Source organism: Pseudoliparis swirei, chromosome 21, assembly GCF_029220125.1.
Source record: "Pseudoliparis swirei isolate HS2019 ecotype Mariana Trench chromosome 21, NWPU_hadal_v1, whole genome shotgun sequence".
NCBI lineage: Eukaryota > Metazoa > Chordata > Actinopteri > Perciformes > Liparidae > Pseudoliparis > Pseudoliparis swirei.
This window is the reverse complement of record NC_079408.1, coordinates 8,979,432-9,005,093: the sequence shown is the minus strand read 5'-3', so window position 1 is coordinate 9,005,093 and position 25,662 is coordinate 8,979,432. Positions and strand designations below refer to the sequence as shown.

General features: G+C 42.5%; 1 protein-coding gene across 15 annotated transcripts in view; it reads right to left on the bottom strand.

The window, feature by feature from the left end:
* The window catches only part of LOC130211498 (NACHT, LRR and PYD domains-containing protein 12-like), a 295,374-nt gene that overhangs the window by 180,394 nt on the left and 89,318 nt on the right, over positions 1–25,662 (bottom strand). For 11 of the 15 annotated variants that reach the window (XM_056442249.1, XM_056442260.1, XM_056442261.1 and 8 more), the window contains 4 exons: positions 13,735–13,908; positions 12,285–12,458; positions 10,832–11,005; positions 8,934–9,107 (listed from right to left, as the gene is read on the bottom strand). In XM_056442249.1, coding sequence (XP_056298224.1) covers positions 8,934–9,107; positions 10,832–11,005; positions 12,285–12,458; positions 13,735–13,908 — 696 coding nt within the window. Of the gene's footprint in view, positions 1–1,346; positions 1,369–5,668; positions 5,691–8,933; positions 9,108–10,831; positions 11,006–12,284; positions 12,459–13,734; positions 13,909–25,662 lie in introns of those variants that run through there. The other 4 variants (XM_056442263.1, XM_056442262.1, XM_056442258.1 and 1 more) reach the window with 4 other exon arrangements.

The window sequence follows — 25,662 nt, the reverse complement described above, 5'->3', positions numbered from 1 at the left end:
AGGTCGAGGGAAGCTCTGAGAATAGAAGCCCACTGGGGTGAAGGCCTTGGTGCAGAAGATGACCATGAGGGGTGGGGGTCAGAAGGACAATTTTAGCCCCAACTGACGTGGCCTGAAAGTCCCCAGTCGTTCTAGGCGTCTGTTATTGACCTGTATCTTGTAGAATAAACTTTGTGTTCCTATCAAGTGCGGAGTCGCTCGAACTTTCCTTCTCCATCAACATTTCTTCAATCTTCCACGGTAGACCAGAATATACTACATAATTGGCGCCACGAACAGGAAAGCAAATGTTAGAATAAGTGTGTTAATTAGTAGGTGCAGATTATCCAAAAATAAGGCCTTTGATTTGTTTTAACATTAAGACATGTGAAAATTAGCCACTAACTAACATTTCGCTAAGAAATAGTCAGGAATTAAGGTAACAAAGACAAATTGGGATAAACCTGGATCCAGGTTATTTGAAATAAATAAAGGAAGGAACAGAATAAAGAAGTAAAACAGATGAGTTAAGATAAGAGAAGCTTAAAGGAAAATTATCATAGGAAGCCGTTTAATCGGATAGAACATAGTCAAAAAGAAATTATAAATAAGGGCTTAAGAGATTAAGAAATAAAGTACGATTGAATGCTTCCACTCGGCAGGTATTGACGAATAAATGCATGAAGCAGCCTCTCATCGGAAATGAAATCTCAGACGGTAGCAGAAATGAAACCTTATGAAGAGGAAAAGCAACGGCAAAAAGCATGTTAGTACGAATGAATGGTAATACATGAGTGATTTTTGGAAAAATAGGAATTTTTGGAATGTGTTTCCAGGCCTGATCGATAGCAGCTGTCGCGGGACCGCGCATAATTGTGGGCTATTTAAAATATGGGAGTCTGTCTGGGGGACTAATATGGAACTGACCATTGCTAGATGGGGTAAATAAGCACAAAAGCTTAGAAGTGACAGATAACATCCACACAGATTTATGCGTCTAGGTTGAACGTAAATAGTAAAGAGTAGCAGACAGGCCGTGACCGTCTGTGCTGGTATGCATGTAAACATGTCTGGGAGAGATAGAGGTTAGGTGCCCGTTACACAGAGGGCTATTTCTGTTACGCATCTCCATGCATTCTGGGGGGAAAGCATACACCCTTATGTGGAGGTGAACTTTCTGTGGAAGACTACTCTTGGTAAAATCCAAAATGAGGGGTTTTTATTTGGAGAATGAAATTTACGATGTGATAAAAGAGAATAATCATTGCATATTTCTTTCCTTTTATTCATGCACGATGAATGAGATGAACACAAGAAGGCAGTTGACTCGGTGCCAAGTCCAGAGCGTGGCCGCTGACTGACGTCCTGACTGACGTTCGGCATCACCTGCTGTGACAAAAAAGGCCTGTACGATCCATCCACAGTCACTTTTACAAAAAGCCTACATTTTCCATACTTGTGTGTGTTCTCAGTGATAGTGACTATTGAGGGTATACATTTGAACCTGCTTTCATTTATAAGCGTATGAGAATATCGATCTGTTTGCATACAGATGAAGACTAAATGCTGTAGTCAGTTTTAAAAGAAGAATAAATAAATAAATAGAAGGCTTGGCAGCTGATTGATCATTTGATCATTGGTTAATTGGTTAATTAATTGGTTAATTACTAAAAAATACAGAATAAATACAAATAAAAACAGGATAATGGGAAAAAGGGCACTAACAATCCAAAGCTGATTACTCCTGTTGATGTAGTGCAGAGGAATAATCCTTTAGTCAGCACCATGACAAACGTTGCAAAGATCTCTGAGAAATGGTGCAAGCGATGGCCGCAAATTGACCGACCATGGCCCATGGAGGGGACGCTTAATCCAGATGTAATTAAAGTAATGCATGTACTTGTATCTATATACAAGGCGGAACAAAACAAGGGGAAGAAACGCAAAGAAAAAAGACGAGTCGAGCTTGGAGTTCTCCAGCTATTTGCAGATGAGGGACAGAAACGGATTGCAGCTGCGTCGGTAATGTATCCCAAGACCGTCTGTCCTCAGGTCCCAGTGTCCAGTCAGAAGGGGCGTCCTCAGATCAGTGACGAGAGTGATCAGGAAGAGGTCAAAGGGGGGTTGCGACCCCAAAGCCAAGTGGAGCAGAGCAAAAGAGGCAGACGACAGCGAGGAGGAAGACAGCGATGAAGAAGACTCCCAGATGACTTTGAGTGAGGTCAGACAGTTGCAGATAAGGAAGAGAGAGTTACTGCAATCTAATAAAGTGTCAGCACCAGGAAGCATGTTCCCAGTGGTCATCAGAGAACAAGGTTTCGAATATAGACCATTGCAGAGCACCGATATGTCAGCCATTCTTGATAAGCTTCCCATTATCGAAGACGGAGCACATCCTTGGATTGCAATACTAGAACAGCTTTTTGTTGGAGAGCATCCTGCGATGGGAGGTATTAAGAAACTCCTGGCTAATATCGTAGGCATTTACGTTTTAGAAGAGATTTTACAGAAAGCTGGACTTAATCAATACGTAGGAACTAGTGTGAATGATTCAGACTTGTTTGCTGCGAGCAGAGGTCGCTTCTGCATAGCATTAAGGGAAACATTTCCCACAAATGTCCATCCCGACAGTATCTTGATTGAGCCAATAGGATCGAATGAAAATCCAAGAGCTTTTGTTTCGAGGTCTCATCAAGCGTGGATGAATATCACAGGAAACGATCCAGATTTGCATCTTATGGACCAGTCGATTTTGAGGAACAAAATTCTGATGGGGTTGCCCATTGCAGTTAGAAACAAATTATCAGAAGTAACCGGCATGGGAAACATGAAAAAGAGTGTGTACACAGATCATATAGCCCACCAGGTAGAGCTGTATCGGAAGAAGGAAGACGATTTGAAAGAACAAGATCGAGAGACCCTCAGGAAACTCAATCAAATACAACTGGTGAGTGATAAGGCTGAGAAGAAGCAGGCCCTGATGCAGAATCAGTCCCCACCAAATCAACCTGTAACACAACCTGAGTTCCCGTCGTTCGAGCCACCTCCAGTGGTTCCAGTTGCCTTCTACCAACAGCCAGTCTTTGATTATGAACAATATTGGAGAGGGAGTGAACTTGAAGGTCAACATTACACTCAAGGATGTGACTGTAATGAAGAAAACTGTTCCTGTAATTATTAAACAGGTGTCGACAGATTCTCACGATGGCCCAAAGCGTGTCGAGCTGAAAATAAAATAGTGCTCAACAGTTGCCAAGTAAAATGCTCAAAAAGTTTGTGGATAAGACGATGAAAATGATTTAGAAAAACTAGGAGTTAAACAGCATCTTGGTGCAAAAGAATACACATTTTTTATATCTTATGATTCTTAGAATCCTAAAACATTTACCTCTGTTACAATATATTAAAGGGACAATATGTTTTATAATTTCACATTTACTCACAGAAGTGATAATTCATGTTTGATGTTTTGATTTGCATCTGTTCTGTATGCAAGAAGATACTGGTTGTCTTCTGTCATTCTAGAGCATTCGGGTGACATGACGAGTGACCTGAAAAACTTTGAACGAGAACAAGACGTCATCGACACGACGAGTGTCAAGGCTGCTGAAGAACTGCAGTGCTATGTCTTCTCGAATATTCTACATTAGCAATATTAAAAATGAATTTTCTTGTTTAGGTATTAATTGTTGGGGAAATGATATTTTCTGTTGTTTGGTGAATATAATGGAATCTCAGATGTTATCTTTTCGTGACGTTTAGGGACAGAGGTGATTTAGGCAGGAGGAGGTCGAGAGGTAAGGCGATGGGTTGACCAACTTGACTCTCGACATTATTATTTTGTTATTATTTGCTGAGAAATTCCAGATGTATTCGTTTGAATCATTTCCCTATACAATTTGTTAAGCATTCCTCATTTCAGTGGTATGGAGTTCGATACAGGGTCGCCTTGGCAGAGGGACCGTGAAATAATTTTCCTGTCAACATTGTTTAATTGAAATTTCAAGAAAAGAGAACTGCCAGACAGGTTTTTCAATTTCACATATAACTACTCCATTCTTGATACCATTGTTACACTTCATACAGGCCCAGTATTGTTGAACTCCACTGTAGAACGGGGTGGTATTTTTGTCATGATTATACACCTGTATGTTTGCATTGGTTGTTTGTTTATTTTCGAGAGTTTGTTAAATCTCGAAGGGGGGAATATGTGGGGAATTTGTGGTGTACAACAGTATTAAGTATCAATGCTGTAGGTCGAGGGAAGCTCTGAGAATAGAAGCCCACTGAGGTGAAGGCCTTGGTGCAGAAGATGACCATGTAGGGTGGGGGTCAGAAGAACACTTTTAGCCCCAACTGACGTGGCCGGCTATAGATTGTGACCTTAAACGGCCCTTCCTTCTCCCTATATAACGTGTAGCAGGATGTCACATCTTTGGACTTTCGCAATCTGGCTCCTGAAAGTCCCCAGTCGTTCTAGGCGTCTGTTATTGACCTGTATCTTGTAGAATAAACTTTGTGTTCCTATCAAGTGCGGAGTCGCTCGAACTTTCCTTCTCCATCATCATTTCTTCAATCTTCCACGGTAGACCAGAATATACTACATAATTGGCGTCACGAACAGGAAAGCAAATGTTAGAATAAGTGTGTTAATTAGTAGGTGCAGATTATCCAAAAATAAGGCCTTTGATTTGTTTTAACATTAAGACACGTGAAAATTAGCCACTAACTAACATTTCGCTAAGAAATAGTCAGGAATTAAGGTAACAAAGACAAATTGGGATAAACCTGGATCCAGGTTATTTGAAATAAATAAAGGAAGGAACAGAATAAAGAAGTAAAACAGATGAGTTAAGATAAGAGAAGCTTAAAGGAAAATGATCATAGGAAGCCGTTTAATCGGATAGAACATAGTCAAAAAGAAATTATAAATAAGGGTTTAAGAGATTAAGAAATAAAGTACGATTGAATGCTTCCACTCGGCAGGTATTGACGAATAAATGCATGAAGCAGTCTCTCATCGGAAATGAAATCTCAGACGGTAGCAGAAATTAAACCTTAAGAAGAGGAAAAACAACGGCAAAAAGCATGTTAGTACGAATGAATGGTAATACATGAGTGATTTTAGGAAAAATAGGAATGTTTGGAATGTGTTTCCAGGCCTGATCGATAGCAGCTGTCGCGGGAGCGTGCATAATTGTGGGCTATTTAAAATATGGGAGTCTGTCTGGGGGACTAATATGGAACTGACCATTGCTAGATGGGGTAAATAAGCACAAAAGCTTAGAAGTGACAGATAACATCCACACAGATTTATGCGTCTAGGTTGAACGTAAATAGTAAAGAGTAGCAGACAGGCCGTGACCGTCTGTGCTGTTATGCATGTAAACATGTCTGGGAGAGATAGAGGTTAGGTGCCCGTTACACAGAGGGCTATTTCTGTTACGCATCTCCATGCATTCTGGGGGGAAAGCATACACCCTTATGTGGAGGTGAACTTTCTGTGGAAGACTACTCTTGGTAAAATCCAAAATGAGGGCTTTATTTGGAGAATGAAATTTACGATGTGATAAAAGAGAATAATCATTGCATATTTCTTTCCTTTTATTCATGCACGATGAATGAGATGAACACAAGAAGGCAGTTGACTCGGTGCCAAGTCCAGAGCGTGGCCGCTGACTGGCGTCCTGACTGACGTTCGGCATCACCTGCTGTGACAAAAGGCCTTGATCCATCCACAGTCACTTTTACAAAAAGCCTACATTTTCCATACTTGTGTGTGTTCTCAGTGATAGTGACTATTGAGGGTATACATTTGAACCTGCTTTCATTTATAAGCGTATGAGAATATCGATCTGTTTGCATACAGATGAAGACTAAATGCTGTAGTCAGTTTTAAAAGAAGAATAAATAAATAAATAGAAGGCTTGGCAGCTGATTGATCATTTGATCATTGGTTAATTGGTTAATTAATTGGTTAATTACTAAAAAATACAGAATAAATACAAATAAAAACAGGATAATGGGAAAAAAGGGCACTAACAATCCAAAGCTGATTACTCCTGTTGATGTAGTGCAGAGGAATAATCCTTTAGTCAGCACCATCACAAACGTTGCAAAGATCTCTGAGAAATGGTGCAAGCGATGGCCGCAAATTGACCGACCATGGCCCATGGAGGGGACGCTTAATCCAGATGTAATTAAAGTAATGCATGTACTTGTATCTATATACAAGGCGGAACAAAACAAGGGGAAGAAACGCAAAGAAAAAAGACGAGTCGAGCTTGGAGTTCTCCAGCTATTTGCAGATGAGGGACAGAAACGGATTGCAGCTGCGTCGGTAATGTATCCCAAGACCGTCTGTCCTCAGGTCCCAGTGTCCAGTCAGAAGGGGCGTCCTCAGATCAGTGACGAGAGTGATCAGGAAGAGGTCAAGGGGGGTTGCGACCCCAAAGCCAAGTGGAGCAGAGCAAAAGAGGCAGACGACAGCGAGGAGGAAGACAGCGATGAAGAAGACTCCCAGATGACTTTGAGTGAGGTCAGACAGTTGCAGATAAGGAAGAGAGAGTTACTGCAATCTAATAAAGTGTCAGCACCAGGAAGCATGTTCCCAGTGGTCATCAGAGAACAAGGTTTCGAATATAGACCATTGCAGAGCACCGATATGTCAGCCATACTTGAAAAGCTTCCCATTATCCAAGACGGAGCGCATCCTTGGATTGCAATACTAGAACAGCTTTTTGTTGGAGAGCATCCTGTGATGGGAGGTATTAAGAAACTCCTGGCTAATATCGTAGGCATTTACGTTTTAGAAGAGATTTTACAGAAAGCTGGACTTAATCAATACGTAGGAACTAGTGTGAATGATTCAGACTTGTTTGCTGCGAGCAGAGGTCGCTTCTGCATAGCATTAAGGGAAACATTTCCCACAAATGTCCATCCCGACAGTATCTTGATTGAGCCAATAGGATCGAATGAAAATCCAAGAGCTTTTGTTTCGAGGTCTCATCAAGCGTGGATGAATATCACAGGAAACGATCCAGATTTGCATCTTATGGACCAGTCGATTTTGAGGAACAAAATTCTGATGGGGTTGCCCATTGCAGTTAGAAACAAATTATCAGAAGTAACCGGCATGGGAAACATGAAAAAGAGTGTGTACACAGATCATATAGCCCACCAGGTAGAGCTGTATCGGAAGAAGGAAGACGATTTGAAAGAACAAGATCGAGAGACCCTCAGGAAACTCAATCAAATACAACTGGTGAGTGATAAGGCTGAGAAGAAGCAGGCCCTGATGCAGAATCAGTCCCCACCAAATCAACCTGTAACACAACCTGAGTTCCCGTCGTTCGAGCCACCTCCAGTGGTTCCAGTTGCCTTCTACCAACAGCCAGTCTTTGATTATGAACAATATTGGAGAGGGAGTGAACTTGAAGGTCAACATTACACTCAAGGATGTGACTGTCATGAAGAAAACTGTTCGTGTAATTATTAAACAGGTGTCGACAGATTCTCACGATGGCCCGAAGCGTGTCGAGCTGAAAATAAAATAGTGCTCAACAGTTGCCAAGTAAAATGCTCAAAAAGTTTGTGGATAAGACGATGAAAATGATTTAGAAAAACTAGGAGTTAAACAGCATCTTGGTGCAAAAGAATACACATTTTTTATATCTTATGATTCTTAGAATCCTAAAACATTTACCTCTGTTACAATATATTAAAGGGACAATATGTTTTATAATTTCACATTTACTCACAGAAGTGATAATTCATGTTTGATGTTTTGATTTGCATCTGTTCTGTATGCAAGAAGATACTGGTTGTCTTCTGTCATTCTAGAGCATTCGGGTGACATGACGAGTGGCCTGAAAAACTTTGAACGAGAACAAGACGTCATCGACACGACGAGTGTCAAGGCTGCTGAAGAACTGCAGTGCTATGTCTTCTCGAATATTCTACATTAGCAATATTAAAAATGAATTTTCTTGTTTAGGTATTAATTGTTGGGGAAATGATATTTTCTGTTGTTTGGTGAATATAATGGAATCTCAGATGTTATCTTTTCGTGACGTTTAGGGACAGAGGTGATTTAGGCAGGAGGAGGTCGAGAGGTAAGGCGATGGGTTGACCAACTTGACTCTCGACATTATTATTTTGTTATTATTTGCTGAGAAATTCCAGATGTATTCGTTTGAATCATTTCCCTATACAATTTGCTAAGCATTCCTCATTTCAGTGGTATGGAGTTCGATACAGGGTCGCCTTGGCAGAGGGACCGTGAAATTATTTTCCTGTCAACATTGTTTAATTGAAATTTCAAGAAAAGAGAACTGCCAGACAGGTTTTTCAATTTCACATACAGTAACTACTCCATTCTTGATACCATTGTTACACTTCATACAGGCCCAGTATTGTTGAACTCCACTGTAGAACGGGGTGGTATTTTTGTCATGATTATACACCTGTATGTTTGCATTGGTTGTTTGTTCATTTTCGAGAGTTTGTTAAATCTCGAAGGGGGGAATATGTGGGGAATTTGTGGTGTACAACAGTATTAAGTATCAATGCTGTAGGTCGAGCGAAGCTCTGAGAATAGAAGCCCACTGGGGTGAAGGCCTTGGTGCAGAAGATGACCATGTAGGGTGGGGGTCAGAAGAACACTTTTAGCCCCAACTGACGTGGCCGGCTATAGATTGTGACCTTAAACGGCCCTTCCTTCTCCCTGTATAACGTGTAGCAGGATGTCACATCTTTGGACTTTCGCAATCTGGCTCCTGAAAGTCCCCAGTCGTTCTAGGCGTCTGTTATTGACCTGTATCTTGTAGAATAAACTTTGTGTTCCTATCAAGTGCAGAGTCGCTCGAACTTTCCTTCTCCATCATCATTTCTTCAATCTTCCACGGTAGACCAGAATATACTACAGCTACATTAGCAGCAGACAGTGAACCCACCTCAGAGTCTTCAGTCTACAACGTGGACTCTCCAGAAAACCAGTCAGCAGCTTCACTCCTGAATCCTGCAGCTGGTTGATACTCAGATCCAGTTCTCTGAGACTGGAGGGGTTTGACTTCAGAGCTGATCCCAGAGAAGAACAGCCTTCCTCTGTGATCCTACAGTGTGTCAGTCTGTAAACACACAAAACAACACACAGAGTTTATTATATCAATACACAATGAATCATTATTGACATCATGAACACGAGTGGCTTTCACTTTGGTTTCATCTTCTTCTGTAAACAGACATTTAGTTAAAATCACGTCAGTGAAAGAAGAAGAAAAGATGACAGAAACAATCTGTTCATCATCCAATCAGATGAGTTCATGTTTTAATGTGAACTCCACTTCACAAGGTTTCCTGCAGCTGGTAGCAGACCTGACCCTCTGGCCCCTGACCCTTTGACCTCTGACCCTTTGGCCCCTGACTTGTTATGCCCCTGACCCTCTGGCCAGTGACCTTTTGCCCCTGACCCTGTGGCCCCTGACCTCATGGCCCCTGACCCTGTGGCCCCTGACCCGTTATGCCCCTGACCCTTTGGCCCCTGACCCTGTGGCCCCTGACCCGTTATGCCCCTGACCCTCTGGCCCATGACCCTTTGGCCCCTGGCTCTGTGGCCCCTGACTCTTTGGCCCCTGACCCTGTGGCCCCTGACCCTGTGGCCCCTGGCTCTGTCCCATAGGCCTGTTCAGTAATCCATCAGCAGCATGAAGCCAGACAAGTGTCATGATTGTACACTACCGTTCAAAAGTTTGGGATCACCCAGACAATTTTGTGTCTTCTATGAAAAATCACACTTTTATTTATCAAATGAATATAAAATATAGTCAAGACATTGACAAGGTTAGAAATAATGATTAATATTTGAAATATTAATTTAGTTCTACAAACTTCAAGCTCAAAGGAAGGCCAGTTGTATAGCTTATATCACCATCATAACTGTTTTCAGCTGTGCTAACATAATTGCACAAGGGTTTTATAATCAGACATTAGTCTTCTAAGGCGATTAGCAAACACAATGTACCATTAGAACACTGGAGTGATAGTTGATGGAAATGGGGCTCTATACACCTCTGGAGATATTTCATTAGAAACCAGATGTTTCACCTAGAATAGTCATTTACCACATTAACAATGTATAGTGTGTCTTTTTGATTAATGTTATCTTTATTGAAAAAACAGTGCTTGTCTTTGAAAAATACAGACATTTCTAAGTTATCCCAAACTTTTGAACGGTAGTGTATATCAGGTATAATTAAAAATCATTGAGGTCCAGTAAGAGAGTTTCCTCACTAAAGGTCAGAACATCAATGTCAGATATGCGCTCTATGATTTTGTGCCATATGCATTGAAGTAGCCAACAGTTGTATTAACGTGTGTATGTAGTAAACAACTGACTGTCAAGTTAAATAAAGAAAACTAAACTGAATAACATCTACAACATATTTATTATTACAGATTTCCAACTGAACTGGATTAATTATGAATAATAAATACTCTAATAATAAATACATTATCTTCTCTTATTTAAAGTGAAATAAAGGTTGGATTTAAAACAGAAAGCTTTTGAAAAATGTGACTTTAAATAAAGGACTTCATTTTATAAAATATTGAACTGAATTGTCCTGCAGCTTTAAATTCAGTTTCTTCAGGCGTCAAGCGATGTCAATCAAAAGAGCCAAGATATTATATTCTTGTTCTCTGAAAGGAGAAATGTGTGCAGGGACTCCATCTGGTTATGAAACCATTTGTTTCAGCTCATTTCTCTCTGGTCACATCAGTGATCATCAATTAATTCATGTTACATTAAGATCATATTGGGCTCTTATCTTTATTTATAATTCAGTGAACCCACCTCAGAGTCTCCAGGCTACAACGTGGACTCTCCAGAAAACCAGTCAGCAGCTTCACTCCTGAATCCTGCAGCTGGTTGATACTCAGATCCAGTTCTCTGAGACTGGAGGGGTTTGACTTCAGAGCTGATCCCAGAGAAGAACAGCCTTCCTCTGTGATCCCACAGCCTGACAGTCTGTAAACACACAAAACAACACACAGAGTTTATTATATCAATACACAATGAATCATTATTGACATCATGAACACGAGTGGCTTTCACTTTGGTTTCATCTTCTTCTGTAAACAGACATTTAGTTAAAATCCCGTCAGTGAAAGAAGATAAAAAGATGACAGAAACAATCTGTTCATCATCCAATCAGATGAGTTCATGTTTTAATGTGAACTCCACTTCACAAGGTTTCCTGCAGCTGGTAGCAGACGTGTAGAAGCAGCTTACGGCCGGAGGATTCATGACTTCAGAGAGAAGATGAACCTGATCACAAGGATCACAACAAGTTTCATTTCAACACTTATTTCATTTAAATGGATACATGTTTGGTTCTTTATGTGTGAATAAATACCTCTTTTTATGAGGAACATTGACTCACTCAAATATATATATATATATATATATTAATAAAGTATGGTACATATAGTATACTCATCAATACTCTTTGTGTCTCTCTGAGTGACAGTCTGTAGGTGAAGGACAGGGGGCCCCTGACTCTTGGCCCCTGGACCTTTGACCTCTGACCCTGTGGCCCCTGACCATGTGGCCCCTGGCTCTGTCCCATAGGCCTGTTCAGTAATCCATCAGCAGCATGAAGCCAGACAAGTGTCATGATTGTATATCAGGTATAATTTAAATCCTTGAGGTCCAGTTAGAGAGAGTTTCCTCACTAAAGGTCAGAACATCAATGTCAGATATGCGCTCTATGATTTTGTGCCACATGCATTGAAGTAGCCAACCGTTGTATTAACGTGTGTATGTAGTAAACAACTGACTGTCAAGTTAAATAAAGAAAACTAAACTGAATAACATCTACAACATATTTATTATTAAACATTTTCAATTGAACTCTATTTATTATGAATAATCCTCTAATAATCCTCTAATAATAAATACATTATCTTCTCTTATTTAAAGTGAAATAAAGGTTGGATTTAAAACAGAAAGCTTTTGAAAAATGTGACTTTAAATAAAGGACTTCATTTTATAAAAATATTGAACTGAATTGTCCTGCAGCTTTAAATTCAGTTTCTTCAGGCGTCAAGCGATGTCAATCAAAAGAGCCAAGATATTATATTCTTGTTCTCTGAAAGGAGAAATGTGTGTGCAGGGACTCCATCTGGTTATGAAACCATTTGTTTCAGCTCATTTCTCTCTGTTCACATCAGTGATCATCAGTTAATTCATGTTACATTAAGATCATATTGGGCTCTTATCTTTATTTATAATTCAGTGAACCCACCTCAGAGTCTCCAGGCTACAACGTGGACTCTCCAGAAAACCAGTCAGCAGCTTCACTCCTGAATCCTGCAGCTGGTTGATACTCAGATCCAGTTCTCTGAGACTGGAGGGGTTTGACTTCAGAGCTGATCCCAGAGAAGAACAGCCTTTCTCTGTGATCCCACAGCGTGACAGTCTGTAAACACACAAAACAACACACAGAGTTTATTATATCAATACACAATGAATCATTATTGACATCATGAACACGAGTGGCTTTCACTTTGGTTTCATCTTCTTCTGTAAACAGACATTTAGTTAAAATCCTGTCAGTGAAAGAAGAAGAAAAGATGACAGAAACAATCTGTTCATCATCCAATCAGATGAGTTCATGTTTTAATGTGAACTCCACTTCACAAGGTTTCCTGCAGCTGGTAGCAGACGTGTAGAAGCAGCTTACGGCCGGAGGATTCATGACTTCAGAGAGAAGATGAACCTGATCACAAGGATCACAACAAGTTTCATTTCAACACTTATTTCATTTAAATGGATACATGTTTGGTTCTTTATGTGTGAATAAATAACTCTTTTTATGAGGAACATTGACTCACTCAAATATATATATATATATAATATTAATAAAGTATGGTACATATAGTATACTCATCAATACTCTTTGTGTCTCTCTGAGTGACATTCTGTAGGTGAAGGACAGGGGGCCCCTGACCCTTGGCCCCTGGACCTTTGACCTCTGACCCTTTGGCCCCTGACCCTTGGCCCCTGACCCTGTGGCCCCTGGCTCTGTCCCATAGGCCTGTTCAGTAATCCATCAGCAGCATGAAGCCAGACAAGTGTCATGATTGTATATCAGGTATAATTAAAATCCTTGAGGTCCAGTTAGAGAGAGTTTCCTCACTAAAGGTCAGAACATCAATGTCAGATATGCGCTCTATGATTTTGTGCCATATGCATTGAAGTAGCCAACAGTTGTATTAATGTGTGTATGTAGTAAACAACTGACTGTCAAGTTAAATAAAGAAAACTAAACTGAATAACATCTACAACATATTTATTATTACAGATTTCAACTGAACTGGATTAATTATGAATAATAAATACTCTAATAAGTAATACATTATCTTCTCTTATTTAAAGTAAAATAAAGTTTGTATTTAAAACAGAAAGAAAATGTGACTTTAAATAAAGGACTTCATTTTATAAAAAATATTGAACTGAATTGTCCTGCAGCTTTAAATTCAGTTTCTTCAGGCGTCAAGCGATGTCAATCAAAAGAGCCAAGATATTATATTCTTGTTCTCTGAAAGGAGAAATGTGTGCAGGGACTCCATCTGGTTATGAAACCATTTGTTTCAGCTCATTTCTCTCTGTTCACATCAGTGATCATCAGTTAATTCATGTTACATTAAGATCATATTGGGCTCTTATCTTTATTTATAATTCAGTGAACCCACCTCAGAGTCTCCAGTCTACAACGTGGACTCTCCAGAAAACCAGTCAGCAGCTTCACTCCTGAATCCTGCAGCTGGTTTTCACTCAGATCCAGTTCTCTGAGACTGGAGGGGTTTGACTTCAGAGCTGATCCCAGAGAAGAACAGCCTTCCTCTGTGATCCCACAGCCTGACAGTCTGTAAACACACAAAACAACACACAGAGTTTATTATATCAATACACAATGAATCATTATTGACATCATGAACACGAGTGGCTTTCACTTTGGTTTCATCTTCTTCTGTAAACAGACATTTAGTTAAAATCCCGTCAGTGAAAGAAGAAGAAAAGATGACAGAAACAATCTGTTCATCATCCAATCAGATGAGTTCATGTTTTAATGTGAACTCCACTTCACAAGGTTTCCTGCAGCTGGTAGCAGACGTGTAGAAGCAGCTTACGACCGGAGGATTCATGACTTCAGAGAAGATGAACCTGATCACAAGGATCACAACAAGTTTCATTTCAACACTTATTTCATTTAAATGGATACATGTTTGGTTCTTTATGTGAATAAATAACTCTTTTATGAGGAACATTGACTCACTCAAGTATATATATATATATATATATATTAATAAAGTATGGTACATATAGTATACTCATCAATACTCTTTGTGTCTCTCTGAGTGACATTCTGTAGGTGAAGGACAGGGGCCCCTGACCCTTGGCCCCTGGACCTTTGACCTCTGACCCTTTGGCCCCTGACCATGTGGCCCCTGGCTCTGTCCCATAGGCCTGTTCAGTAATCCATCAGCAGCATGAAGCCAGACAAGTGTCATGATTGTATATCAGGTATAATTTAAATCCTTGAGGTCCAGTTAGAGAGTTTCCTCACTAAAGATCAGAACATCAATGTCAGATATGCGCTCTATGATTTTGTGCCATATGCATTGAAGTAGCCAACAGTTGTATTAACGTGTGTATGTAGTAAACAACTGACTGTCAAGTTAAATAAAGAAAACTAAACTGAATAACATCTACAACATATTTATTATTAAACATTTTCAATTGAACTCTATTCATTATGAATAATCCTCTAATAATCCTCTAATAATAAATACATTATCTTCTCTTATTTAAAGTGAAATAAAGGTTGGATTTAAAACAGAAAGCTTTTGAAAAATGTGACTTTAAATAAAGGACTTCATTTTATAAAACATATTGAACTGAATTGTCCTGCAGCTTTAAATTCAGTTTCTTCAGGCGTCAAGCGATGTCAATCAAAAGAGCCAAGATATTATATTCTTGTTCTCTGAAAGGAGAAATGTGTGTGCAGGGACTCCATCTGGTTATGAAACCATTTGTTTCAGCTCATTTCTCTCTGTTCACATCAGTGATCATCAGTTAATTCATGTTACATTAAGATCATATTGGGCTCTTATCTTTATTTATAATTCAGTGAACCCACCTCAGAGTCTCCAGTCTACAATGTGGACTCTCCAGTCCAGCAGAGAGGAGCTTCACTCCTGAGTCCTGCAGCTGGTTGGAGCTCAGATCCAGTTCTCTCAGACTGGAGCACTGGGAGCTGAGGACTGAGGACAGAGCTCCACAGCTTCTCTCTGTGAGGTTACAGTCCTTCAGCCTAAGGGAGGAACAGAGATTAATACAAACAACATGTTCAATCAAAGTAAAACATCAATCCATTTAGTAATGTTAACGTATCCATACAGAGCTTTGTTGGAGGCTTTGACCACCGGCATCAGCCTCAGAAGAGCCTCCTCTGAAGCAGAGTATTTCTTCAGGTCAAACACCTCCAGATCTTCTTCTGATGACAGTAAGATGAAGACCAGAGCTGACCACTGAGCAGGAGACAGTTCATCTGTGGAGAGACGTCCTGATCTCAGGGCCTGTTGGATCTCCTCCACCAGAGAACCATCGTTCAGTTCATTCAGACAGTGGAACAGATTGATGCTTTTCTCTGGAGACACATTCTTATTGATCTTCTTCTTGATGTACTGGACTGTTTCCTGATTGGCCTGTGAGCTACTTCCTGTCTGTGTCAGCAGACCTTGCAGAAGACTCTGATTGGTCTCCAGGGAAAGACCCAGGAGGAAGCGGAGGAACAAGTCCAGGTGTCCATTTGGACTCTGTAAGGCCTTGTCCACAGCACTCTGGTAGAGATGTTTGAGTCTAGCTCTCAATACTTTAGGCCGACCAAGGCCTTCAGCTCTTAGTTGTTTTTCTGCCATCAGGTTGACACCAGAGTTGCTGGAGGTCAGATGGACATGAAGAGCAGCCAGAAACTCCTGAACACTCAGATGGACGAAGCAGAACACCTGGTCCTGGTACAGTCCTCTCTCCTCTCTAAAGATCTGTGTGAACACTCCTGAGTACACTGAGGCTGCTCTGATATCGATGCCACACTCGGTCAGGTCGCATTCATAGAAGATCAGGTTCCCTTTCTGCAGCTGATCAAAAGCCAGTCTTCCCAGAGACTCAGTCATCTTCCTGCTCTCTGGACTCCAGTGTGGATCCGTTGCAGCTCCTCCATCAAACTTGACCATCTTCACTTTGGACTGAACCACCAGGAAGTGGATGTACATCTCAGTCATGGTATTGGGCAGCTTTCCTCCCTCTGTGGTCTTCAACACGTCCTCCAGAACTGTAGCAGTGATCCAGCAGAAGACTGGGATGTGGCACATGATGTGGAGGCTTCGGGAGGTCTTGATGTGGGAGATGATCCTGCTGGCCTGCTCCTCATCTCTGAACCTCTTCCTGAAGTAGTCCTCCTTCTGGGGGTCAGTGAACCCTCTGACCTCTGTCACCAAGCCAACACAGTCAGGAGGGATCTGATTGGCTGCTGCAGGTCTTGTGGTTATCCAGAGGCGAGCAGAGGGAAGCAGTTTCCCCTGAAGAGGTTTGTCAGCAGCACATGCACTGAGGTGGACTCTGTGACATCAGTCAGGACCTCATTGTTGAGGAAGTCCAGAGGAAGTCGACACTCATCCAGACCGTCAAAGATGAACACAACCTGGAACTCTTCAAACCTGCAGATTCCTGCTTCTTTGGTTTCAGTGAAGAAGTGATGGATAAGTTGCACCAAGCTGAACTTCTTCTCTTTCAGCACATTCAGCTCTCTGAACGTGAATGGAAACAGGAAGTGGATGTCCTGGTTGGCTTTGTCTTCAGCCCAGTCCAGAGTGAACTTCTGTGTTAGGACTGTTTTCCCAACGCCAGCCACTTCGTCATCACTGTTCTGATTGGCTCCTCTCTTCCTGGCGAGGCTTTGAAGAGGTCTTCTTGTCTGATGGGTGTTTCTGGTCTGTGTGGTTTCCTGGATGCTGTTTCAATCTGTCTGACCTCATGCTCCTCGTTGACCTCTGCAGTCCCTCTCTCTGTGATGTAGAGCTCTGTGTAGATCTGGTTCAGGAGGGTTGGGTTTCCTGCTTTAGGGATCCCCTCAAACACACACTGGAACTTCTTCTTCAGGTTAGACTTGAGTTCATGTTGGGCTGCAGTCACACGAGTTTCTGGAATGACAACAATCACAGATGAACTTACTGAGTGGTGGTCTTCTGTTTCATTGTAAAGTCTTTAAAATCCTCTTACTGCTCTGCAGACAGTCAGCCAGCTCCTCCTGCTCCATTCTCCTCAAGAAGTTTAGTGTGATCTTCAGAAATGCTTCCCCGCTGCTCCTCATCTGCTCTTCATCCTCACCGTTCAACACCTCCTCAACTTCCATCCGACCAGGGCCTTCTGGATAATCTGGATTTAGGGCCTTTTGCATCTTCTTCAGCTCGCTCTTCATAAAGCTGACAATGTTCTTCTCAAGCAGCTTGAACAATGGAATACAAGTATATTACTTGTTTAAAAAAATATTTTAAATGGTGTATTGAGGCCGATTCAAAGCTTTGAAATGTTTCCTTAATTTAAGTTTCTAGCTTTCATTTTACATCAAAACTTTACAAGTGTGTATTTTATGAGTATTGTTTTATTATTATTTTCTCAAAAGTGTTTAACCTAATCTGTGAACATCGTGTTAATGTAGATTGTAAATACTTTCAGGGAAATATTGTTGTAAATCTAATCCAATAATACCAACTGACAATGAAAAACAAGCACAATTCTCCATCTTCAATTAAAGACCATAATGTCTTGAGTGTCTAGATGTTGACATCAGAGGTCAGAGGAGGTTTAATACATATGATTCGGCTAGGACATTAGCTTTAATCCATGTTTAATCAAGTTAGGGCCGGGAATCCCGAAATAACGCAGAATCAAGTAGTATTCATACCTGCAAACTTGTCACCTTTCGGTGAAATTCGCCATTTTGAAATCAAAATAGGTCATCCACGTGAATCGGTTGGATCCGAAGAGTTTTAGTTTTTTTGGGGGGGGCCAGATGCCAGAAGTGAAATGTTTCAGTACTTTGTCTCCAATGCAGACAGTCTGTAAAGTGATGTAACTCTACAGCTGCTCATCCTGATGAACTCTGTATCATCTGGTCAGATACAGACTAAAGGCCTCTTAGCGTATAATCAATGCTATGATGGCTCCATGTAGTTTCATTCATATCTTGCTGTGGGCTAATACTAATATTACTGCCATTTGTTAAGTGTTGAAAAAGTTGGTAAAAAGTGAACCATACAGATGTTGTATTCATTAATAGTATAGATAAATATACCAGTCTCGTATTTCTGGTATCGTATTGAATTCTGGTATCAGTATCTTGATATTTATGGCAGGTATCGTATAGAAGTTATAATGTTAGTATCGTGACAACCAGGTAGAGGCAGAACAGACTCAAGGAAAAGTCCTTGAGTCCTTTAACCATATTATATATAATGACAATGTATATTTGTTATTACTATTATTATAGGGCTTAGTCAGAGCGGAGGACCTTTTGTTCTTAAACTGTTTATTAATATTATTTAGATTTGTGGTCACTTTTTTCACCCCTCATGAGTTTGCAGGTATGAATATTGAAACTTCTCCAATCAAACAATTCCTGAGATTCCTTTTGTGCTTGCAAGCTTGGCGGTGATTAGCGAGTCAGTGCCACACAAAAGCTCCACAAGTGAGTTCATCCCTACAGATAAATAACTCAGCCGTTTAAATGATATTAGGCCTGAAGGTGAGACATAGAGGGCGTGGCCTCTTTGATTGACAGGTGGACGTCTCCTCTGTTGCTCCACCTGCTCGTCTAATCTCCATCAACGATCCAACTCTTTGACCATCTCTATATGTTATACAGTCTCTGACTCACACACCTTAAATATGGGGTCCAGGTCTCCTGGGATCACTTGGGATCTCTGTTGCTGAACTCTTTGGAGAAAACAAAAGTACAAGTTGTATATTATGTTCTGTCTTAGGAATCCTGAAGTCAAGGTAAAGGAGGGTCTGACCTCTGCTGATGGATCCTGATAGAAACAGTCGCCTAATGAAAGCTCACCTTAGTTCAACAGGCTGAACTCCATCTTTGAAATTCACAGGTCTTCCCATACTCTTCAGGGACACACAGCTGGGTCCAGGTCCAGGTCCAGGTCCCGGTCCAGGTCCAGGTCCCGGTCCAGGTGAGTCTGGTCTGCTCAACACACTCAGAGCTTAGAGGGTGAGTCATGACGGAGGAGTGGCGTGCCATGGAGAACGGTCCTGGCCTCACCTCTGAGCTTTGGTCTGGCTGTCATGTTCCCCACACAGAGAGGTTTTAGAGGGAGGGACTCCCTCCTCTCTGTCCTCCCACTGATGCATAGCAGAGTCCACACCTTCACACACACACCTGCTGCACAACACTCACGTCACAGGACACACACACTGCAACAGAAGCTGTCAAACCGGTTCAGACGCACATTTCATTCATGAGTCAAACTCAAGTTGCTTCAAGGTTTTAGCACTTATTTTATTATAAGACGTGCTCACTCTAACTGTACAACAAACATTTCAAACAAGTCATATTGAATGATTTCAAAAGACTCACCTGGTGTTGAAGCAGATTTTTCTTAGAGGAAGCAAGCGTCTAGCCACGTTCCACAGTCGGTTTCTATTGCAAGAAAAATAAAGTTACTATTTGGAGGCGTACGTCGTTTTAATTTGAGAAAGGACCCACTTTAAGAAAAGGCCTCCAATGACAAATAACATAGTATTTATTTCCCTAATGGCTGCGTACTACCTTCTTATCTGGAGACTTGGCTAGAACGACCAATTTCTGACTTCTTCCGGTAAAGGGGGGCTTAGTGCCACGTCCTATTAACCCTTGTGTTGCCTTAGGGTCAATTTGACCCGAATTAATATTTAACCCTCCTGCCGCCTTAGGGTTAATTTGACCCCATTCAATTTTTAATGTCGGTGTTCTTTCGGTGGTCAACAAACAAACATAAAGTGCCTCACACTTAAACTTGGAAAACAATATTAATTCTAATAATTTTCTGGAGGTTTTAATTGCTGGCATCAAATTGAACCCAAAGGGTAAAATATGTTAATAAATATAAAGGTAACAGGAGGGTTAAACATTGAATCGGGTCAAATTGACCCTAAGGCGGCAGGAGGGTTAAGAAACAGAATAAACAACAAGGATTAATAACTACAATACTATTTGTATAAACAACTATACATTAAAAGTCTTAAATATAATGTTTTCTGCTGTACTATTTTATTGTTTACATGTAAACATGTTTGCTGCTGCTTCAATAAATTTGACGATGAATAAAGTATTATATTATCTTAAGTAACATTGGCCACTTACACACACAACCATCACACTGAAAAAGCACTCACTACCCCCCCCCCCCCCCCCATCCCACGCCTTCGCCTGCTTTCCCCCAGGGTGACAGGACGGGTCTGTCCGCGCCCGCGTGGACGGCGAAGGACCGGCTGGCTGCTTGTCGGTGCTGGTTACCTTCTGCCCCAATGACGGGCTATCGCCCATCTTTGGATTACCTCCCTCCCCTTCCTACTGTTGCAAGTCATGTCTAAGATGTATGTGCTTATGTGCAATGGTGTTTTTGTTTCTCCTGCTCCCACACTGTACCCTCTAGGGGCATAGTCGGGGGTGGCTTTTTTTCTCGCCTCTCTTCCCTCATGTTATGCTGTCATCTTTCATCCACCCTTTCCTAGATGGCGCCGCGGACGGCGCCTCGGTGTCTTGGTGCGCGATTCTTGCACCTTCCGCCAAAAAAAGTTCCTCGTTTGTTTGTGAAAACATTCTTTGGCAATAAACCTGTTTCTGATTCTGATTCTGATTCTTAATACTGAGCACAAACATGCTTTAATTCAATCTCAGCCCAGGAGGATGGATTTTTGTTAAATGTTAGTTGGGCTCAATTAAATAGAGTATTGTGTTTTGTCTCTGGTGATGTGTTGTCTTCATGACAGACAGACACTCAAAGCATTAGTGAAAATGTTTCTGAAACATTTCCTTCTAACACGTGAAGACCACCAAGCCAAAACATTGACCGCATTAAGCCATGAGCTTGTAGCTCCTTGGCAGCACGCTTAACACATGAACGTGTCTCCTCGTAGAACAAGCTCCCACATGACACGACGGCATTCTAAACATCTCCCACCGCAAACACCAAACACATCTCTTCCGAGTATACCGAATTATGTAGCTTTACTAACTAAGCTCAGCCTGTAGCTTAGCGTCAAAGGCGTTAGCTCACCTGTTTGTTACTAGCTTCGCCTCACTTTTAGCTTGGAACTGAAACCAGTCGCCGCGCCGTTTACCAGCGCCGTGTACAGCGCCGTGTACAGCGCCGTGTCTCCGCGACCATCAAGGTTCCATGATGTAAAGAACGTGCCTTCTTCTACTTCTACTTCTTCTTCTTCTTCTTCTTCTTCTTTAAATTTGAATGGCGGATCGCAACCAACTTGCCTAGGTGCATACCGCCACCTACTGTACCGGAGTGTGCAGATTCATGTATAACTGTACTAACTAACTACTCAAAAATAAAAAATAAAACGAAATAATCCAATAAAACAAAACAAAATACTAATTAACTGCCCAACTACTGACCACGCCAACAGACCGACTCGCCACGAAATATAGTGGCGTGTGGTGGATAACATAATTCACCCACGGAACTATGGGTGGGGGGAGTGTTTAGCACGGACCCGTTTAGCGGATGGAACGACCCCAGTTTAGTCGGTTTTGACTTGGCGAATGAACGTCTTTTGGTATTGTGTTCATTAAAGCTTTGTGCTGGATACTCCGCCTCCGACTCCGTCTCGGCACTACACTGGTGACCCCGAAGGTCTCGCTGAAGCTTCAGAGACCAAAACGAACATGGCGAATAATGCTTTTATTAAGTTGCGGAGTTCTGGGAGTTTTCACCGACGGCGTGGTTCGCGCGAGACAGAGGCGCAGTTCGCCATCCGTGGCGTCACGGACGATACCTCACGCTACTACCACGTCGTGTCGGCGCTGGGAAGATCCACTGCGACCGGGCGGCGAATTTCATAGCGAATCCCCCGGACCACGGCAAGTACAGGGACCTCAAAGCCTTCCTATTGAAGACTTTTGGGCTGTCACAGTCAGAGCGGGCCCAACGCTTGTTGGCTATTCGGGCCTCGGGACAGCAAACCCTCTGAACATATGGAGATGATGCTTAACCTGCTGGGTGCTGAAGAACCTAACTTCCTCTTCATGGAGCTGTTCCTCCAACACATGCCACCGCAGGTCGGATGGCGGCGCTTGGCACGAAGATTACTGAGCCACGCGCGTTGGCGGAGGAGGCCGACCGTTTTTTCCTGGCGGCTCAGAGTTTTGCACCCGAAGTGCTAGCCCCAACACGCAGTGCCTACCCACCGGACAGGGACAGGCTGACCAACAGAGCCCCAGTAGCCGCCGATGGCAGTGCCAGCAATGGTATGTGCTATTTCCACGCACGTTTCGCTAAGGCAAAGAGGTGCGGTCCCGTGCAACTTCAAGCCGACGGAAGCGCCAAGGCTTGTTAGTGGCGTGAGTGCAGGCACGTCAACCCGGCTATTGTTCATCAGGGACACCCTCTCCGCGCGTTTTCTTTGCGACACGGGGCTCAGAGGAGCGTCCTGCCGGCTACGGTGGAGGACACCGCCCGGCGTCCATGGTCCACAGTTGAGGTCCGCTAACGACACACCCATCCGCACGTATGGCACAAAGACCGCAGACCTGTGCTTTGAGGCCAGCGATTCAGGTGGGATTTTGTCACGGCCGACATCTCCTTTCCCTCCCTGGCGGATTTCCTTTGTGCGCACAATCTGCTGGTAGACGTGATAAACAACCGCCTGGTGGGCGCACGGTCGTTCTCATCGTGTGAATGTGGCCGCAGTCGGGCGGGTTAGCTCGGACTCTCGTGCTCCCTCTCAGAGGGGACGAATATCAACGCCTGCTCAGGAGTTCCCGGTATAACCCGACCTACCTTTTCCCGCGTCAGGTCGAAACATCGTGTAGAGCATCATTAAGACACCAAGGGGCCCGTCTACGCTGGGGCCCGGCGACTCAACCCGACAGGCTGAAAGTCGCTAAGTCGGAGTTCGCCAACATGGGCGCCTGGGCATCATCCGCTCGGACAGCCCTGGGCCTCACCACTCCACATCGTTCCCAAGCCAGGCGGTGGCGACCTTGTGGGGATTACCGCCTGAACGACGCCACCACGCCCGACCGCTACCCAATCCCGCACATCCAGGACTTCTCAGCACACCTGGCGGGCAGCGGGTCTTCTCGAAGGTGGACCTGGTGCGGTTATCACCAGGTGCCGGTGCATCCTCGGACATCATAAAGCAAAGACAGCGGTGGTGGCCGCCGTTCGGTTGTTCGAGTTCCTGCGTATGCCGTTCGGGCTCAGGAGCAGCGGCTCAGACCTTTCAGCGGTTAATGGACTCGCTCAGGGAGATGCCCTTCGTTTTCGTGTATTTGGACGACATCCTGGTCGCCAGCTCCTCCGAAAAGGAGCACCAGGGTCACCTACGCGACCAGGGTCACCTACGCGACCTCTTCAATAAATAAACGAAAACTCAAGAAATCCGTGATTTAAAAGCCTCGTCCAGCTGTTTACTGACGTTAGTTATGTTAGAGTAGAGAGAAGAGAGAGAGAGAGAGAAAAAGAGAGTTCTTATTCCATTCTAAATAATGGGCTAGTCTAGGATTTGCGTGGCCAGACTGAAAAAAAAATCATAAGGCCTCTGGTATTGTTCAGAGGGCCGGGCCAAATGTGGAGGCGGGCCTTAGTTTGAGGACCACTGCTCTTGGCTGTCTATCAATATCGCTCATTTTGAAAATGACGTAAGAGGGCATCTGGATCCGTATCAGACCAGCGAGGAGGGCGATACGTGGCTGGCATGAAGACCCATTAGCCAATCAGAACGCTTGTACTGTTGTTGCAATACAATAATTCATCTTTATTCATGAAGAAAATGTAAGCCAGTGGTCTGATGCTGCCAGAGGAGCGAGGTCAAGGACAGCGTCATCAGTGTATTGATGATAATGCTTCAACTCTGTCAGAATTTTTTGGGCATTGGGTGCCCTTTTTTGGTTTGAGTACCTGCCCCCCAAAATGTCTGTGCACGTGCCTGGTGTTATTCATGTGAATGTGGAATGGAACACAGGTCTCTGGGTCACAAGGCAAGCACCTATAGCTCTGCGCCACTTATTAGATGTAATTGCATCAGCTTTAGTGGGTAACATTATTGTGAAATTGAATCAATTATGGTTATTGGAAGGACACATTTGTGGCAGATTGAAGGAAGTCCAGTTGAGCCAGTAGGTGGCGCTTTGTGTCTGTGAACATATCCATGCATCATATGTCTCTAAGTGAAGTGTAGAAAAAAACCCCGATAACATTATTTTTGCCTTAGCCTGGAATCAAAAACAGGTCTCTGTGTCACTAGGCAAGCACCTATTGCTCTGTACCACTGATTAGATGTAATTGCATCAGCTGTAGGGGGTAAGATTATCGTGAAAGTGAATAAATTATGGTTATTTTACTTTTCAATCGGTGTTCCTCGAAGAAATGTGCTTGTTTCTTTGTGTGAATGTGTTCAGGCCTTGACTGGCATCACACATGATTTTTGAGGGAAGTATTGGATGAGTTTAAGCAATAGTTTTTAACATAAAGAAATCACAGAAAGTACACAATTATTGGCAGTAAAAAAACGTCAATTTCCTACCGACGAAAAGTCCGGTTTTTTTCACAGTGTTCATTGTTCAAGTCTTGAGATTCTATAAAGCTTATTTTGAGCCGATTCTGTTGGCGTTTTGGGGTAGAAATCCTTCTCAGTATATAAATGGAAAATGGCCAAATCAAGCAAAAGACGCCAAAAAACGGCCAACTTTGGTGAATTATTGTAGCGCCCCTTACGGTTCAAATTGCACGCAATTTGCTGTGAATGTTTCAGGCTCCATTCTGCACATATCCTGAAAGTCTGGGTTTTTTTCACAATAGTGTTGAAGTTATGAGAATTACAAAACAGGACACGCCCCTAAAATGTTCGTTGGGCCATAGATGCTTACCACAATGATATATTTGAAAAAAGATGATAGATCTTAGATGATATAGCTTCCATAATCATTATCTCCAATGGGTTTGGTATGAATTGGACCCCGCATGTCGGAGCAAACGCCTCTGATGTGTTTTCACAAAATTCAAAATGGCCGAAAATTTAAGTAGGCGGAGCTTAGGGTCCTGAGAGGCTTTTTTGTAGAGCAGGTCCAAGTGGACTTGGGGGAAAAAAACTAGTCATTTGAACATACTGGGTGAGGGGCATCGCCGGTCAAACTTCAGGTGGCGCTAGAGAGCAGAGTCAGGAACCTTTTTTGACTGGGAGAGCCAAAAAAGCCAAATATTTCTAAATATATTTCATTGAGAGCCATATAGTATTTTTAACGTATGATAAATTAAATATGTCTTGTCAAAATGTGTCGGTATTGTGTGGTTGTTGCGTTGCGATCAAGGACCACTAAACATGTTTCAAAG